Genomic DNA, 20,042 nt, shown 5'->3' on the forward strand with positions numbered 1-20,042 from the left:
TAATTCCATGGATAGATAAGAAAGTATGCTTCTTGGAGTAAGCGTTGATTAACCGAAACTTGGAGAAAAGATTTCAAAAGGAGAGATTGGAAGAAGTGAATACATCCAAGAAAAGGGAAATGGCTCAGGCATTTACTGTGATTCAGGTGAATTACTTTAAGCTTTAGAACATATTTTCTGCATCTTTAAAGTGGTGATAGTACTCCCTGCTTTAAAGGTGATTAGATAATCACAAGATCTCAACATTTTCACTGTTTATAACAGCAATAACCTCATAATGTGGGGATACATAAACTTGAAGGTAAGGAAATGTAAGTAAGTGGTTGGAGCTCCCTGAGAATGATAGAATAGCACTTAAATAAATATACTTGACCCAGCCTCATGCCTCAAAAACACTAGTTGCCTTTCCTAAACTTGCTAATGACAGTATTTTATTTATTTATTTATTTATTTATTCTTTTTTTTTTTTTTTTGAGACGAAGTCTCACTCTGTCGCCCAGGTTGGAGTGCAGTGGCATAATCTAGGCTCACTGCAACCTCCACCTCCCAGGTTCAAGTGATTCTCCTGCCTCAGCCTCCCGAGTATCTGGGACTACAGGCCTGTGCCACCACGCATGGCTAATTTTTTTTTTTTTTTAGTAGAGAGGGGTTCTCACCATGTTAGCCAGGATGGTCTCTAAGGTCTCAAACTCCTGACCTCGTGATCAGTCCACCTTGGCCTCCCAGGCGTGAGCCACCACACCCAGCCCCTACAGTATTATTTGTTTTGTAATTTTCTTTTAAAAGACTCTCCGTCTCCGCACTGGCTTTACAAAACTTCCACAACACATGTTCTGATTCTACTGTAAGTTATTTTCTTCCTTATCTCCCAATGACACTGTTTTCTAAGTGAAAAATACCATTTTGGCTTTATGAACATGCTATCAATTCATAATATGAGAGATCACCAGCACTAACTATTTGTAAAAATCTTCCATTAAAACAAATTAAGATGATTTATAGTTGTGTGGTAAAGAATTTGACATGAACCAAAGGAGGTCAGGGTTTTGCCCTCAGCCTTAAGGAGATAATCTTGTCATACCCAATAGAAGTGTTATTTTAAGGTGGGGCTGATTACACCTGCTAATCCAGTTTGAGGGACAAGTATGCCAGTTTGACCAACTAGATGATTTAGGGAGCTTTCTCTCCCAACTTCAAAGCTGTGAGGAATCAAACAGGTAATTAATCAATCATGCTTATGTAATAAAACCCTAATTGAAGCTTCAAACATCAAAGATTGATTCAGGTTCCTTGGTTGGTGTGTCAATTCTAGAAGGGTAATATGTCCTGAGGATAACAGAAGCTCTGTGTTTGGAACCATCCCGGACTCTGCCCTTTGTTTCTCTTGCTTCGGCTGATTTTGACCTGTGATCTTTACCTGCAATAAACCATAACTGTAATATAATAGATTTCAGTGAGTTCTGTGAGACTTTCTAGTGACTTACTGAACCTAAGGGTGGATCTGAGAATTTCCTGAACTTACAGTTGGTATCAGAAGTGAGGGAGGTCCTATGGAGGACTGTGCCCTCAGATGTTGCAGTTTGGCTAAACTCCAGTAATAGTATATGGTAAATACCAACTGATCAAATTATATTTGTTTTTTTGCTAGCAAGTTTTTTAAAAGTAAAATCATTAGCAGTCAATTATCAATTAGAAAATTAAGGCAATTAATGTACATCTTTTTCATCCATCTTATTTATTTATTTATGTATTTATTTAGTGTTCCAAGAGTTCACTTATTTGGAATTTCCACATTTTTCAATACTTGAGAGCTATTGCACTTTCTTGTTTAAAATGACATGGGAACAAATAGGTACTGCAGAAATCCTTTCATCTTGTTTAATATGACCTGAGGTGTCACATTTTCTATATTTAAACATAGTGGCCACTCAAATGTTCTCATGCTATTTATTGCAAGACACTACCTCAGTCATTTATACCGAACTCTATACTGAGATATAATAATCAAATGTATCTTAATAACTGTAAATATCTGCATGCTTTAATTAATCTTTTACGTAGAGCTAAATGTTAAATTTTATCCAAGTATTTGGCATTTGTAAAGGTAGCTTAATTTGATTAATTGATTTAATACATGCTTTATTAATTTACACATTTTATGCCTCTTTCAGTGTAATGGAGTTATAAATTTTGAGATAATTCATGTAGATATAATAGATATGAAGATATCATGATAAATTCAAATTACTGAAAGATGAGGAAACTATACCAGTTTCATACAAGAGGAAATATTGTTGGGAGAAAGACCAGGTGATATAGTTGCTACTCCCAAATTGAAAGTCAGACATCTTGGATATAGATTCCTGTCAACTAGTGATAACACTTGGAAAAATTCACTTAGCTTTTATATGACTCAATTTCTTAACTTTCAAAATGCTAGTTATAATTATCCTTTTCTCATAGGTTAATTATGATAACTAAAAAATGTGTGTGGTTTCGGGGCATGGGTATAGTACTTAGTGTAGTATCAAGCACACAGTAACCTCCTCTAAAATTGCAGATGCTATTATTTTTATCAAATATGTGAATAAATGAATTGCAACATCATTTATAAAATGTATATAGTGCTACAGGATTATTCTATGAACAAATAAGGTATTTATTTATTCAACAGAAGATTTCAAAAATTAAAAAAAGGAGATTTAGTCCTGTGTATAATATAAAATAAAAAGTACTACTGTCATTTCATTTTTTATCACATTCAAAGTATCAACAGAAAAGTATTTTCATTTGCTCAACTAATACTAATGCTGATGTTTGAGTCTAATAATAGCAATACAACTTCAATATGTCAAGTTTACAAAGTGCTTCCTTGGATACTGTCTCATCCAAATATCATGACTTATTTGAAAGACAGGTCCAAAGCTTACTAACATTCTATTTCACAGATGAAAAAGAATAAGGCACAGAGAAGCTGAATGAATTGCCAGGTGTTACATAATTAGTAAATGATAGATCTATAACTCAATCTTGAATCTTCTGACTTAAGGTTAATATTCTTTGTTTTTATAACTTTTTATCTTGCTTCTCACTAAAGTTCAATATTTCATCTGAATTTCTAAGCAATAAGTAATCTTTCTCAAAATGTTAGCTTAAAATTAATAAGAATAAAGATGGGTAAAATAAAATAGGTCAATTTATGATGCTTATGATCAAAGTGTTAATATCAAACATATTGCTATTAATAGAGAAAGAAAGCATTTCAAAATCTCCACGTGCAAAAATAAAACAACTATGTCTGCTACCACAAATAAAAAAAAATCTTATACTTTGATCAAAGAAAATATTCTAATCAAAATAGGAGAGAGTTTGAAAAGATTTGCAAACAAACTTCAAATGTCTTGTACACAATAGGTGACACTTTTAACTTCTATTTTAGATAATTGTTTCACACAAGACTTGGAACTAGTAAAAATAGTGGACGTAGCAAACAGCAATTTTGTTACCTCTCTTCTTTGCTGGATTTTAACATGTATTGTTATAAGACACCTTGATTTTTTTTTGTCTGGGAAAGATTCTTTGTATTATAACAATACAATCATCAACAGCAAAAGAGACATTTTCTATTGATGGTAATAGCTTAGATAATTTACAGTTTCTTCATTTATCTTTATAATACAATATCATCATAAAGGATAATCAAGAGATATAATAAGAAATCATAGGTCTTTGTAAATAACTACTGGTTTGACAACACTGAAACTTTTAGTTCACCAATCTAAAATTTAAAAAAAAAATCCATTATTCAACCATCACTCAACTTTCCCAGGAAATTAAAATCTGTACAATTTTCTAACCAAAAATGATACATTTCCAACAGGAATAATACTTTCCCAATAAGTAGGTCTTTTGGAAACTCATAACTGTTGGCAGGCAAGCTGAAAACATAGCATCAGAGAGTTTTGCATTATCTTTAAGGAATATTAAGTTCAGAACTCCAAGGGTGTCACTGTCCTATGCAAACACTATTGTCTTTAAATGCATGCTGTCATCTGGGAAGTTTAGTCATGGCGACTTGATTCAATTGTTAATAAAACAAACAAAAAAACTCTTTTATCTGACTTCCTGTTTGAATGTTAACTGAAAATTGGTCATGGAATTTACTAATATGATTCCTAATATTTAAAATAAGCTAATCAGTGGAGTTAGAATATGTAGCATGTATAAATATGCAGGAAATTAGAAAGTCATTATGAGAGTAATCATTTTATAAAGCAGTGATAGACATACAAAATGAAATCTGCTTTCATCTCACAGAACTGAGAGATAGAATTAAAAAATGCAAAAGTGAATAATTTGCAAAGGCCGCTCAAGCGAAATGATTCTTCTTTTTAGGATTCTGAAATAATTTAACTTAAGAGCTTTTGCAGTAGTCTCTTTTTCTACCTCTGGAGCTTTCTACTCACAGATATGGCAGTTTTAATTTGAAGAGAAAACTGACTTAGTCACTGGATTAATTTTTCAAATAAATGATCCTATAACTTCAGATGAGTATTTCTATTACTTCCCTCTAGGCAAATTCCTTAATAGAGTATTGTTCAGAAAATCTCCTACTTTCTCCATGTTTCTCTGGATCATTATCAGCCATTTAAGTTTCTTTTAAACTATTCAAATATAGCTGAACTACTCATGGATTTCAGAAGTTCCCTGATTTTTACCTGTGTCAAATTTTAGGGAAAAATTTTAACACTGATTTTATTCTAAGTGGCCAAAGCAATCAAAGACAACTTTAGCTCAATGTTTGTATCTCTTCCTTTTGAATTATGATGAATAAAATAACTTTATAGATTTAAATAAGGAAATACCATGAGAGAATCCATGTTGTTTCAGTTGGTAAGAGCTGTGAAATACCGGCTTTTATTTAATTTGCTGGGGTAACTTGATGAGAACCTCATCTGGTTCTACCATCCAATACAAAAATTTCTTCGCTTAGTCTTATTGGCTCCTTGTTGTGTTCTATGTTGTCTCATTTATATTCTCCTTAGTTCCTAAAAAATAACTCCATTCTCACTTTCCTTAGCAGATAACCCATTTCCTTGAGGAGAATCCCTTATAAAAAAAGAAATCCTCTCCAAATTATTCATCACTACACTACGTGTTCTATTTTCCTTCCTCCATTTCTCAGAGTAAGGAGTTCTATTCCTTGCCATTGATCTTAAAATTATGGTTATCCTCCACTGTGCTGCCATCATTAATTTCATGTCCTTCATTTGTGGCTTTGTTTTCAATGGCTATAAGCATTTTCAATTCTGTCCCATTATAATAAGGCTATCACTCATTACTGTTTGGAATTAATCAGCCTATACTCTCCTTCCCTTTGTTGCTGAATTTCTCAAAAGAGTATTACCTTCTTTCATTTATCTGAACTCATACATTCTTTTAATTGCAGTTATTCTACTTTCATTAGAGTTTACTGAAACTATCTCTGTAAACATTTCCAGTGACCTCTTAACTATAGTGAAATCATTTCATATCAGACATAATCCTCCATGCCTTCAGGAAACACTGAACACCTCCAATCTCTATGCTTAAAACTTTCTCTCTCTCTCTCTCTCTCTCTCTCTCCCTCCCTCCCTCCCTTAATATCTTGCTATCTCACTATTGCTGTCTCCCTTTTGGTTCAGTGACTTTTGACTTGCTTGAGTCTCATATCTCTCCTTCCTTCATTCTAGTCTCTTTGCTTTTAGAATTGCTTCCACCTTTGCTTATATCTATTCACCTCTTCCAATTTTCAATTTATTTCCATGCGTTTAACAGAGTACTAGTTCTTAACCTAACTCAAAGGATTTTGGGGATGATTACATGGAATAATGTAGGTGACGCAATGTCTATGATCCATGGGCCTGTAACGTCCTCAAAATGTGTGTTGCTGTCTCTAGCTCCTTTCACCATCCTGATCCAATATTTTTCTAAATGTGAATGGTACTTAATATGCTCATGCAAGTTCTTTAATTTTTCCTTAGGAAAATAGACTTCAGAGATAAAGCTGGTTGTAGATGAGGTACAATAATTATTAATTTCCTTGGAAAATTCTAATTGAAAGTTGGTAAATTCAGTGGTTGGAATAAGCGTGCACAGAGTAAAGGCAATACAAAATATAGTTCAGCCTACAACTACACTTGCCAGTTCCTTTTATGTATAATGCAATCACGTGGAAAGGCTTTTAAAATAAGCACGCCTGTGTATTCACTACAAATTAGTCTGTCAATTGAATTTTTATGGGAGCTTCTGAATAATCCATTTCGTCTGGCTTAATTAAATAACTTTAAAAGTGTACAGGTTTCTGATAAAAGAGAACACATTGTTAGGATGTAATCTATTTATTCTCCCTCATACTTCCCTTTATTGGTTTTGTGTGTGTGTGTGTGTGTGGCTTTCCAATTTTAAGCAATAACAACAATACTCTGCAAAAAAATAAAAATAAATAAAGACTTTATTGTATTTTCTGTGTCTAAATTGCCCGGGCTCACTTTTTTAGGACAAAGGCCTGGAACATGTATTCAACACTAACAATCCAATCTGCCTAAGTGGGGCCATTGAAAAAGGCCTAAAATTATAACACATTTTCATTATGTATGTATTTATTTACAATATTTTGTTTTTTAAAATTTATATTTGCCATTACTAAAAGAACATAAGAAATGCCACACAGAGTAATACCTGTGGTCTACTCAGTGCTGTATTTTCTGACACTGTCCCCTTGATTCTTTTAAGATCATGAAGATTCTTTTAAATCTATCTTTAAACACAGTACCTTGACCATCTAATACATTTTTTACCTTTAACTTTTTAAGATACCATTAGTCTATAAAACCAAAAGTTCAATTGTATCTCTTCCCTTCCTGAAAATTCTGTTGGCTCACTGCTGTCTGCAAGACAAAGCCTAGCTCTAGCTACCCCCACTCAGATCTGCCTCTCTCTGTCGCCTCCTCCCCAATCCTACCTCTACCTGCTTCCATTTTCTTCCTCCAAGTCCATCTGGTGAGCTCTTTATAGTCACTTTTGTAGCACCATCTGTTCTTTCTATTCATACCCCTACACTGAATTCCACCCTTTGGTAATATTACTAAAACTTGTATGACTTTTATTTTCACATTAGTTATACTGTATTATAATTACATTTACTGCGATAAAACAAGATAAAATAGTATTTTTTAATCATTTTTAAGTGTGCCCTTTAAGTACTACTCAATGGCATAAAATACATTCACATTGTTAAGCAACCGTTACCACCATCCATCTTTAGAACTTCATTCATCTTCCCAAACTGAAATTCTGTACACATTAAATACTAACTCTTCATTATAATTGCTTTTTAACAAATAGATGGGGTCTCACTTTGTTGCTGAGGCTGGTCTCAAACTCCTGAGTTCAAGTGATCCTCCTGCCTCAGTGTAATGAGTGGGTGGGATTTCACATATATGCCAACACACCCAGCTTACAATTACTTTTTAACAGGTCTATCTCACATACTGGCCTTCAGAGCAGAACTAACTTTTGGTTTTTTTTTTTTGATACAGAGTCTCACTCTGTCACCCAGGCTGGAATGCAGTGGCACAATCTCAGCTCACTGCAATCTCTGCCTCCCGGGTTCAAGTGACTCTCCTGCCTCAGCCTCTCGAGTAGCTGGGATTACAGGCATGTGTCACCACACCCAGATGAATTTTGTATTTTTAGTAGAGATGGGATTTCACCATGTTGGTCAGGCTGGTCTTGAACTCCTGACCTCATGATCCGCCCACCTCGCCCTCCCAAAGTGCTGGGATTACAGGCGTGAGCCACCACTCCCGACCAGAACTAACTTTTTACAAATATGAGTTGGTTAACATATTTATACCCAGTACTTAATGAAATGTCTGGCAAATGGAAGATGCCCAATAAGTCTTTGTTGAAGTACCATGACTAAAAGCACATATTATATTATTATGCTAACGAAGCGCATCAAATTATGCCAACTTTCCAGCTCTTTGCCACCTCAACCTTACACTTTACCAAAAACAAAACCTTTACAAAAAGACACACAAAAACATACCTTTAATGGTTTTCACTTTACCAAAAATTATAAAAAAACAGGAAAAAACCATAATATTACCTTTAGTGCTTTCACATTTCATAAAGCATAAAATCTACAAATTTTTAGCCCTCCAGAATCTGGATCCCATCAACCTCTTTACCCTCCTCTTCTGTATCTTTTCACACCCTGACTCTTATTAATACAACATTCCTTATTCTTGAAACAGGCAGTTTCGGTTTTTCTTTTCTTTCTTTTTTTTTTTTTGAGATGGAGTCTTGCTCTGTTGCCCAGGCTGGAGTGCAGTGGCGTGATCTCGGCTCACTGCAAGCTCCGCCTCCTGGGCTCAAGCCATTCTCCTGCCTCAGCCTCCCGAGTAGCTGGGACTACAGGTGCCCGCCACCGCACCCGGCTAATTTTTTGTATTTTTAGTAAAGACGGGGTTTCACCGTGTTAGCCAGGATGGTCTCGATCTCCTGACCTTGTGATCCGCCCGCCTCAGCCTCCCAAAGTGCTGGGATTACAGGCGTGAGCCACCGCACCCGGCTCGGATTTTCTTAATCATTCTGTCTCCTCAGCCTGAAATACTTCCCGCAGTTTTGAAGTCAAATCATAGCCTTCCTTCAAGGATATGCTCAAATGCTGTATTTTTAGGTAGAAGTCTTCTCCAGTCCTTTGACACAGAATACCCTTCTTCTCTGTTCCCTTCTGTATTTTGCTTGTGCCTGTATTTTGTATTTAGTTATTTTGCACTAAATTACATCTTAGTAATATGTGTATATGTCTATTTCTTTCAATAGAGGGCAAGTTACATGAACTTTTACTTAATAACTCATTTATTTTCTTTCTTTCCATTTCTTCCTTTCAGAGACTCTCAAAATTTTCTGCACATGACAGAGATTCATTAATTAAATTGAAAGAAGAAACAACTTGTTCATTTGATACATATGATCAACATACTGCTGTTTATTGAGCATACCGAATGTTGGTCAAATGGTTCATTAAGAGAATAGTCAAGGAACAACAGGAAAACACTAGTCAGAATGAAGTGCATATAATGCAATTTGACAAATATATACTGATCAAGAGGTTCATATCACTGTTACTGAGTGAAATAAATATAAAGGAGAGAGATGAAGTCTATTTTCTCAGTAAACTAATGACATAGCTTACACAAGTATAAAATTAACTCTAATACTTGTTGAACAGTCGTAATACAGGCTGAAGCAATGAGCTTTAGCCACTTAAATTAAGGAGCCTATTGGCAAAGAATTATAAAATAGTTCATTAAAGAGGTGACGTCTGAGCTTGAGCTTAAATAGGGAAATATGTTTTCAATGAGTGATTTGGAGTTGTGGAGATATTCCAGGAAAGACCTTAGCATAAGTAAGATTTATAGTCAGGAAAAATGTTGGCTTCTTTAAAACAATACACTCTATGACTTAACAAGGCCTTAGAATGACTCAGGTAGAGCAGCAGGGGTGGTGGAGTTAAAGTAGAATCTGTAGGTTAGGAACATTGAAGAAATTTTTGATGGCATGTTACAAGTCTATGTACCATATATCACTACATTGTTAACATATATTAATATAACATAATGTATCATTATGTTATCAATGTATTCATATGGCATATATCATATATATGTATATATTATAGATGAGAACATATTACAAAAGTAATCATTATAATTGGGGCTTCACTTAGGAAGTTTAACCTTGCAGAATTATACAGCAAAAGAGAGAAGCGATAAGAACAGATAAAAGCCTACTGTAATATTTCAGGTGAATATGCATGAAGACCTGAACTATTGCAGTTTTAATACATATGGAAAAAGATGAGAGTAAAAAGATATGGGGAACATTATAGACATAATTATATATATAAATTGAAACAATTGAAAGCAGAGAGTTAAGACAAATTCAAAGATAACTACATTTTCAAGTAGGAGGGAATAGTAGCACATTAGGAGAAATAACTTCTCTGGTCTCATTTGTAAAATAATAGTATGCACCTGCCAGCATTAGTGTACTGACATATATGTATTTAGCATGTACTGAGGGATTTAAATCCCTCAGTAAACATTAACTATGATTCTATTAAGTGCTCCATAAAATGATCTAGTATTAATGTCATTATGGACAATAAAATCTGACTCTAAAACAACTTTATTATTTTATTTGTTTATAAGAATAATGAAAAGTTATTAAAAATTCAAACACTACAGACACATATGGTCTATATACTTTCAAACAATGGAGAAAACAAATTATTCGAGTTTGGTACTTATGTCTAAAACTTTTTCTATTCCTGTAATAATGAATTATTATTATTATTTATATTTGAAAAATATTGAGATTATTCTATGCAACTTCATTCTTTTCACATAGCAGAATGTTTGGGGGCTTTTACCAGAAAAGAACACATAGTAGTTTTGTATTCTTTTTAATGAGACGACTCACTTTATTACATTAATGTGCCATATAGAATCTAAGAGGACATCAGGAAAACTAGGTGGCAATTCAGGCCCACCAGAGCATAAGGCACTTTTGTGTACGTTAGAAAATGTACCCCCTACAGGTGGCTACGTCCTCCCATGCGTGTCTGGATTATCAAACCCTGAACTAGATTTCAGCTCGCACTGGCCCCCCTGCTGGAAATTTGTAGGAGAGAATAATCTATACAATCATTAACAAAGCCCTGTGGAAATGCCAAAGGGATATCTGAAATCTTTTTTGGGGCTCAGAGTAGTGCATACACCTTGAACTATAGATTTTAGTTTCTTTTCTACAGAAGTCATGGTTGAATTCCTAGATATCTGGGAAGAATAGATGAGGGATCTATGAAAGAGATTATATAAAGAAAAGATATTAGGAGGTGATAACTCCAAACCCATTTGTGAGAATAAGACAAGTGGTAGGTGTGTGTGGGGAGAGAGAGAGAGAGAGAGAGCCTCTCTCCATATATAATAATGATATATAGATGAGAGAATAAAGTCTATTAAAATGATATAATGATGATAGAATAAACTGTATAGTCTTTTCAGATTCTACATATGCATATATGTGTATGTATGAATATATCAAGATTATCATTCACAATCTAAATCTCTTTTCTTAATTCTCCGTTCTGAATTTGGGAATTGAATGAATTCAGAAAAAAACATTTGGATAAGGTTTTATATCTAAACGGTCATTATAACAACCAGAAACTCAGGAACCAAGCAGATGGTCATAATGTGGCACCCTTACTCTTCAAGATGGCAACATGAACTCAGAAAACAAATAGATTTGAGTGTTAAGGGACACTTGTAAATACATTTTAAATTTAACTTAAAATCAGAAATATTGCCAGGTGTAGTGGCTCACACCTGAAATCTCAGTGCTTTGGGAGGCAGAGTTGGGCAGAGTGACCCCTAAAGTTCAAGACTAGCCTGGGCAACATGGCAAAACTCCATCTCTACAAAGAATACAAAAAAAATTAGCTGGGCATAGTGGTACACAACTGTAGTCCCAGCTACTTGGAAGGCTGAGGTTTGAGAATCACCTGAGGCTAAGAGGTAGAGGGTGCAGTGAGCCTTGATCGTGCCACTGCACTGCAGCCTTGGCAACAGAGTGAGATCCTGTCTATAAAGAGAAAAAAAAAAATTAAATCTGAAGCACCAAATAAAATTTCTCCAGCTCCTTGCTCATTTAGCCATATGTAGGACTTTTGCTCTGGTTCCTGATTATTTTCATCTATATTATACATTTACATTTGGCTCTTAATAATTTTTTAAACTTTCTTTTGCATGATAATTTGCTCTTTGTTTTATAAAGTATCTTCTTCAGTTATTACCTCCAACATTCAAAAGTCACCTAGTTTTTATCCTAAAGCTGCTAATAGTATGAATTTTTCTAAACGTATTTTGTCAGGTTTCTAAATATATCTTATTACCACCAATACAAGATGTTTTATTTACAGCAATTTCTTATACTAATTGCTGTTACTATAGAGAATCAAAAACTCAAACTGCAAGTGTCTTCTGATTTTTTTGTATTTAATTTTGAAATATCAATTTTATTAAAAAGTTAAAGTTGACATTTCTCCTACTTACTCTCTTAAAAGGATCACTATTTATAAGCGATTTATTATTAGAAAACTAAAGTTAATTTTCTTTATCGCTGGGTTTGTGAATTTCTAAATAGGGATTCAAGTTAAGCCACATGGACATTAGTTAAAATCAACAACAAAACCAAAACATATGGAAGTTAATAATGAGCACAATAATTACTAACAGACATGATTTTTACTTATGCAAATGACTCTTATTTTTATTTTTATTTTTTATTATACTTTAAATTCTAGGGTACATGTGCATAACGTGCAGGTTTGTTACATATGTATACTTGTGCCATGTTGGTGTGCTGCACCCATCAACTCGTCAGCACCCATCAATTCATCATTTATATCAGGTATAACTCCCCAATGCAATCCCTCCCCCCTCCCCTCCTCCCCATGATAAGCCCCAGTGTGTGATGTTCCCCTTCCCGAGTCCAAGTGATCTCATTGTTCAGTTCCCACCTATGAGTGAGAACATACGGTGTTTGGTTTTCTCTTCTTGTGATAGTTTGCTAAGAATGATGGTTTCCAGCTGCATCCATGTCCCTACAAAGGATGCAAACTCATCCTTTTTTATGGCTGCATAGTATTCCATGGTGTATATGTGCCACATTTTCTTAATCCAGTCTGTCACAGATGGACATTTGGGTTGATTCCAAGTCTTTGCTATTGTGAATAGTGCCGCAATAAACATACGTGTGCATGTGTCTTTGTAGTAGAATAATTTATAATCCTTTGGGTATATACCCAGTAGTGGGATGGCTGGGTCATATGGTACTTCATGTCTAAAACACCAAAAGCAACGGCAGCAAAAGCCAAAATTGACAAATGGGATCTAATTAAACTAAAGAGCTTCTGCACAGCAAAAGAAACTACCATCAGAGTGAACAGGCAACCTACAGAATGGGAGAAAATTTTTGCAATCTACTCATCTGACAAAGGGCTAATATCCAGAATCTACAAAGAACTCAAACAAATATACAAGAAAAAAACAAACAACCCCATCAAAAAGTGGGGAAAGGATATGAACAGACATTTCTCAAAAGAAGACATTCATACAGCCAACAGACACATGAAAAAATGCTCATCATCACTCGCCATCAGAGAAATGCAAATCAAAACCACAATGAGATACCATCTCACACCTGTTAGAATGGCCATCATTAAAAAATCAGGAAACAACAGGTGTTGGAGAGGATGTGGAGAAATAGGAAGACTTTTACACTGTTGGTGGGATTGTAAACTAGTTCAACCATTATGGAAAACAGTATGGCGATTCCTCAAGGATCTAGAACTGAATGACTCTTATTTTTACAAATGATTTTAAGCAAAACAAAAAGCATTCAGAAAAGTCTGCAGTAGATATACAGGAATGTTAAGAAGTGAAGGGGTGGCCTGCCCCTCCACACCTGCGGGCGTTTCTCCTTAGGTGGAACGAGAGACTTGAAAAAGGAAATGAGACACAGAGACAAAGTATAGAGAAAGAAAAGGTGGGCCCAGGGGACCAGCGCTCAGCATACAGAGGACCCGCCCCAGGCACTGGTCTCTGAGCTCCCTCAGTATGTATTGATCATTATCTTTACCATCTTGTAAAAAAGGGAAGTGGCAGGATAATAGGATTGTCCTAGGGAGAAGGTCAGCAGTAAGACATGTGAATACAGATCTCTGTGACATGAATAAGTTTAAGGAAAAGTGCTGTGCCTTGATAAGCATATGCAAACATCTCCATAAATCTTTTTAGTGCATAAAGAGCAGCATTGCCGCTAGCACGTCCCACCTTCAGGCCTAAGGTGGTTTTCTCCTTTCTCAGTAAACAGAACATACAATTGGGTTTTACACCAAGATGTTCCATTGCCCGGGGACGGGCAGGAGACAGGTGCTTTTCTCTATCTCAACTGCCAAGAGGCCTTTTTCCTCTTATACTAGTCCTCCTCAGCACAGACCCTTCACGGCTGTCAGGCTGGGGGATGATTAGGTCTTTCCCTTCCCACGAGGCCATATTTCAGACTATCACATGGGGAGAAACCTTGGACAATACCTAGCTTTCCTAGGCAGAGGTCCCTGTGACCTTTGGCAGTGTATGCGTCCCTGGGTACTTGAGATTAAGAGAATGGTGATGACTTTTAACAAGCATACTGCCTTCAGGCACTTGTTTAACAAAGCACACCCTGCACAGCCCAAAATCCATTAAACCTTGAGTCACCACAGCACATGTCTCTTGCAAGGACAGGGTTGGGGGTAGGGTTACAGATTAACAGCGTCTCAAATACAGAACAAAATGGAGACTTTTATGTCTACTTCTTTCTATATAGACACAGTAATAGTCTGATCTCTCTTTCTTTTCCCCACAAAGAAGTAGAAATTTTATCTATGTAAAATCAAATGTACCACACTGCCTGTGGGAGACTATAATAATACTTGAGGGATAAAACTATATTCCAGAAAACAGTCATAAATCTTTCCTCCACTTTTGTTCTCAAGGGTTGCTGTTCAATTTTATGTATAATTGAAGTAGCTACTTAGTTGCTATTTCTGGAGCAAATTTTCAGAGCCTCACTTTGAGACAGAGTCTCTCTCTGTCATCCAGGCTGGAGTGCAGTGGCTGCAACCTGGGCTCATTGCAAGCTCTGCCTCCCGGGTTCAAGCCATTCTCCTGCCTCAGCCTCCTGAGTAGCTGGGACTACATGCACCCGCAATCACGCCTGGCTAATTTTTTTTTTTTGTACTTTTAGTAGAGACGGGGTTTCACCGTGTTAGCCAGGATGTCTGGATCTCCTGACTTCCTGATTCACCCACCTCGGCCTCCCAAAGTGCTGGGATTACAGGCGTGTGCCACCATGCCCGGCCTATGGGACATTTTTATTTCAGCTTACTTTAGCCAAGTGGTCTCATCACACCTTCGTTTATGACAAACATAAATTCTTTCACGGTCATATTAAGCCATGCTTTTATATTAGTAGCCACCAAACTTTTTGTTTGTTTGCCCTTATCAATGAAATATTTTGAGAAATGCATCCAAAATGAATGTATATTTTATCACACATAAAAATCACAATTGACATTAATAAAATATAATATGAATACACATTTAACATTTTTTTCCTGATAGTTGCAGGAACAAGTACACCCCATCCTGAAGATAATTTATCAACCCCATCTCTTTAAAAGACTACATACTCCTTGTCATTACCTATTACTACAGAGGTTCTTTTCTTCTATTATGACTGAGAGGTACCAATCTCTTTTTTCTTTTTTCTTTCAAACCATCCTGTTTACTAAGCTAAATCTGGTCATCAAAAAGCTTTCTTTCCTTTTTAAAAAGGGCTATTTCACCATTTATGCTTTTAACACTACTAGCCTTTAATTCACATAGAATTTACTCTCCTTCTAGCTGCAAGTCCATTATTTCTAAAGGTTAAATTGTTATGGCTGGGACAAACAAAAACATATATACACTCATTTAATTAATCTAGCTTATTTTAAAGAACAAAAGAATGGCTGGGCGCAGTGGCTCACGTGTGTAATCCCAGCACTTTGGGAGGCCGAGGTGGTTGGATCATGAGGTCAGGAGTTCGAGACCAGCCTGACCAACATGGTGAAACCCCATCTCTACCAAAAATACAAAAATTAGCCGGGCATGGTGGTGGGTGCCTATAATCCCAGCTACTAGAGAGGCCGAGGCAGGAGCATCCCTTGAACCCAGCAGGCGGAGGCTGGAGTGAGCCAAGATCGCACCACTGCACTCCAGCTAGGGCAACAGAGGAAGACTCCATCTCAAAAAAAAAAAAAAGCAAGTTTATACTGACAAGATTTATTGAGTGGTTTGAAACTGTGTATTTGTCTGTATGCATAATGTATATGTAAACATCATCTTGTTATAAATTCCTTTATAGGACTTATCATTACTGATTTTAGTCTTATACTTTTTTATAAATCTATTTATATTTACTTATTTTATTGATCCATAATAGATGTACATACTTTGGAGTACTTGTGATAATTTGACACATTTATATAATGTGTAAAGATCAAATCAGGTTATTTGGAATATCTACCACATTAACTATTTATCTTTACTTTTTGCTAGGAACATTTAAATTACTGCCTTCTAGCTATTGTGAAATGTACATTAGATTAATGTTAACTATAATCAATCTACTGATCTATCAAACACTAGGTCATATTTCTTCTATCTAACAGAAAATTTGTACTCATTAATCAACCCTCTTCATTATTCCCTCCCCTCTATCCTTGCTTATTTAAGAGTAGGAAGATTTTGCTAAATTATATTAGTATGTCCAATACTAGTAATACCAATATTACATTACTGGAATAAACTCCTAGGAAAAAAGCAGCCTTTTAAATGTCAGAGAAAAAGAGAGATGGGACTATTTTAATGGCTGACACAGGTTAAATTTGTTTATCTCTATATATCTATATATATGTAAAATGTTATTTGATCTATGTAAAATCAATCAAATGTATCACATTGCCTATAGGAGACTATAATAATACTTGAGGGATAAAACTAGGTATTATATATATATTATATATATATAGAGAGAGAAATGTGTATAGATAGATAAATGTATATATAAACAAATTTATTTACTCTCTATATATGCCTAATTATCCAAGATAATTTGTGCACTAAAACCCAAGAGAAGTAAAATCTTCCAAAGAGAAAATAACTCTATAAATCTTGAAAAGATGATTGAAAACACTTTTTTTGGAGTTGTGAAGAGTAGCAGAAGTGGATTCAGTGATGTCACTAAACATGAGTACAGTGCTTTTAGAAGATAAGAATAGGCAGGACCTGAGCAGAAGTATATCTCTCTAAGGAGTTCACTTTTATTTGTAGCATTTTCTAAGTTTAACAGTTATTTGATATGTGGTCCAATTGTGGAGCTGTGTTTTCCTTCTTGAAAGGACTGACACTCTGCCTGCAATCTTTCTAAATCTTCATCTCACTAGCTCGCATGTCACTAGCTCTTGATAATTTTCCTTTTGTCTGGCAGTGACACATATAAATAACCAAAAATCAGAAAGCAAGACTCTGGTAACTAATTTCAACAAGCCTTGTTCAATGGCATAGACAGCATGTAATTTATTTTTAGTGACAGTATTAATAAAAGTGACGTGAAACACAAGGGATGTAATGTCAGCGATATTGCACCTCAAAAGAGGAGAAAGTGTGGCATGTTACCTCCTGATTAGCAGCAGCTAGTTCTTCTTCCAGTGCAGAGACTCTTTCTAAAGAAACCCTCAGTCGCTCCCTTACCTAGAAGAAAAATCAAAATATGTGCAGTAATGTACATCCCATACATATTAAACTGTGCTGAATCCATCATTAACATCATCAGAGACAGTCAATTTGGCAAATTATTAAAGAAGTATTTATATCCCTATCTGCTCTGAATACTAAACCTGGCTAAAATACAATGAATGCATTGCCACCCTGTATTGTCACTGTATCAAGGGATTTCCTTGTAAGCAAATCCTTTTGGTAGTTCCCTGATAGAGCTTCAGGTGGGGCTGGAGATTGACTTGTCTTGCTCTGAATTCTGATTCATAGTAAGCGGATACAAAGTTTAAAAGTACATTATGAATTCATCTGAAAAATAGTCACTGACTAAGCATGACAAATAGGAAAAAAAAAATACCCCACCTTTTTCTCTACTTCTGTAAAATAACAAGTAAATTTTCATTTGGTAAATAGTATCTAACTTCAAAAATAATTTGCCTGAAGGAAAGGCCTTTTAAAACCTGAAAAATGTTCTTTGCTTCTATCTTTTGTATTAATTAGAGGTCTACTTTGTTTTAGGGGAACTGTAAAGTATTTAAGTATTTTGGAATTTCCAACTAACTTTCAGATACCAAAAGTTAAACCATTGTATTTTATAGAACCAAAATCTCTGTATATTTTAGTTTGAAAATCATAATTTTTACTTGTTTCTTACATAACTGAAACTCAAAGAAGTATTTCTTTGATTCTTGCTTCCTTAGAACTTCTAAAATTGTTTTAGTTATATGTTTAGATCTATAGATATGTCTTGATATATATTAAAAAAATGTATTTTATATATATAACAATTGATAGAAATAAATATTGCTGAATTAAAATGAATGACCACAGCAGTTTGATTTTACCTAAAAAATAAAAAAAACTTTATAGCTTTAACTTAAGATGCAATTCATGGTGGATTTTCGATTATTTATAAATTAACATAGATTTTTCATGGGAATGCCAAAGTATTTGTGCAGTTAAGATGTATTTTAATATATAATTATATTCCTATGAGCTTTTATTTTGTTAACTTACTGAAAGTATATTTTAATAAATGGTATTTTTCTCCTCTAATAAGATTTAACTGGTAATAGAGATTAAATTTATAAAATATGTAAAAACCCAGATACATAAACAAATTTAAGTTGGAATTATAATATTATTTTTCCAGTTAGCAAACAAACAAAAAGTCAGTAATGACCTATTAACCTAGAATCTAATTAGGAATTTTAAAAAATCTAAATCACATTTTAGTATTGTATTATGATACCATATATATTCAGATGAATGGATGCATTTAATTCCTGAAACAGACCATGAATCAGCAATAAAAATATCCAAGTAGGGGTTTTAATATTAATTATATTTTGTTATGCTCAAATTCTCTAAAAACAATAATACACACATAAATGGAGACTTGATGTCTAAAACAGTTGCACAGGATCTTTCATCATATTGAGCTAGAGATTAACTGCCAAGCATCATTCCTGTTAGACAAATATCCATTGTTAACAAATACATAGAATTAATGCTGATTAATAACCAAACACTAGTTACATAGCAGGAAATATTTGATGATTTGATTTGGAGAATGCTTTTTTATGAATTTTGAATAGATGAAAAAGAAGCAAATATCCTGAAGCCATGAAAATGAGCAGGACAGCTGATGTGTGGAATGCATATATCAAAAAACGTTTCAACAGACGTATGATGTTTACCAGGGATTCCCATATTCTAAAATACCAACTGTAAAATACTGGTGTTCTGAAGAAGGCCTAGTAAACCTGGTTAATGAGAACAGCAATAAGAAGCAATCTAAATATGGTAATAATCTCACCATACACAAGCTTAATCATATCACACTTAAACTGCTGTAGAGAGAGGAAGTTACCATATTTTAAAATATTGACACATTAAAATCTCTCTAAGTCATTCATATCATGTAAGAAATGGTTGAATCTAGCTTACATGGTAGGTTAAAATATCTTTCTGACTTTCGTTTGCTAAACTTAAACTCTTAGAACTATTCCAAATTGTTTTCTATTTACTACAATTTAAGCGTCTATATTTTTATTATAGTGAGTTTTTAGGAATAAAAATTATCATATTTACCCAACAATATGAAAATAAAATAATAATTTCTCATATATTTAGAATGGTGGTTTACAAATTGAGATTATGTTGTCCACGAAGCAATAAATCTAAAACTATTTTACAAGAAAATAAAAAAAATTCTGAATATATTTTGAGTTATGTTATAAATTTAAAAATTGCTGCTGTGAATATCAATAATGCAAACTGAAATTAATATATGGCCGGTTTGCATTTGGGGAATTATCACTCCTACAACAGAAAATATTTTTGAGGAAATCTCCTCAGACCAGAAGCTCTAATTCATTTTTGACACTGAGATATTTGATAATGAAAATATATAAGGATGGCATATATATTTAATTTGTTTTGGTTTACATTTCCTATACATGTCTGATATGGTTTTTTTTTTAACAGTCAATGATTTCTGAGTAATTGGAAAACACAACTATATTTTCTCACAACTATAGTTCTCATTCTACAATTTAGTGG

The 20,042-nt window shown here is 34.4% G+C and overlaps 1 protein-coding gene across 8 annotated transcripts in view; it reads right to left on the reverse strand.

Moving 5' to 3' along the window:
- Positions 1 to 20,042, reverse strand: part of PPFIA2 (protein tyrosine phosphatase, receptor type, f polypeptide (PTPRF), interacting protein (liprin), alpha 2) — a 514,858-nt gene that overhangs the window by 170,383 nt on the left and 324,433 nt on the right. For 7 of the 8 annotated variants that reach the window (XM_011934119.1, XM_011934124.1, XM_011934121.1 and 4 more), the window contains one exon: positions 17,379 to 17,453. The exons of the other annotated variant lie outside the window; for it this stretch is intronic. In XM_011934119.1, the coding sequence (XP_011789509.1) occupies positions 17,379 to 17,453 (75 nt within the window). The remainder of the gene's footprint in view (positions 1 to 17,378; positions 17,454 to 20,042) is intronic. 8 annotated transcript variants of the gene reach the window in all.

This window comes from Colobus angolensis, unplaced genomic scaffold (genome assembly GCF_000951035.1).
Source record: "Colobus angolensis palliatus isolate OR3802 unplaced genomic scaffold, Cang.pa_1.0 Scaffold131, whole genome shotgun sequence".
NCBI lineage: Eukaryota > Metazoa > Chordata > Mammalia > Primates > Cercopithecidae > Colobus > Colobus angolensis.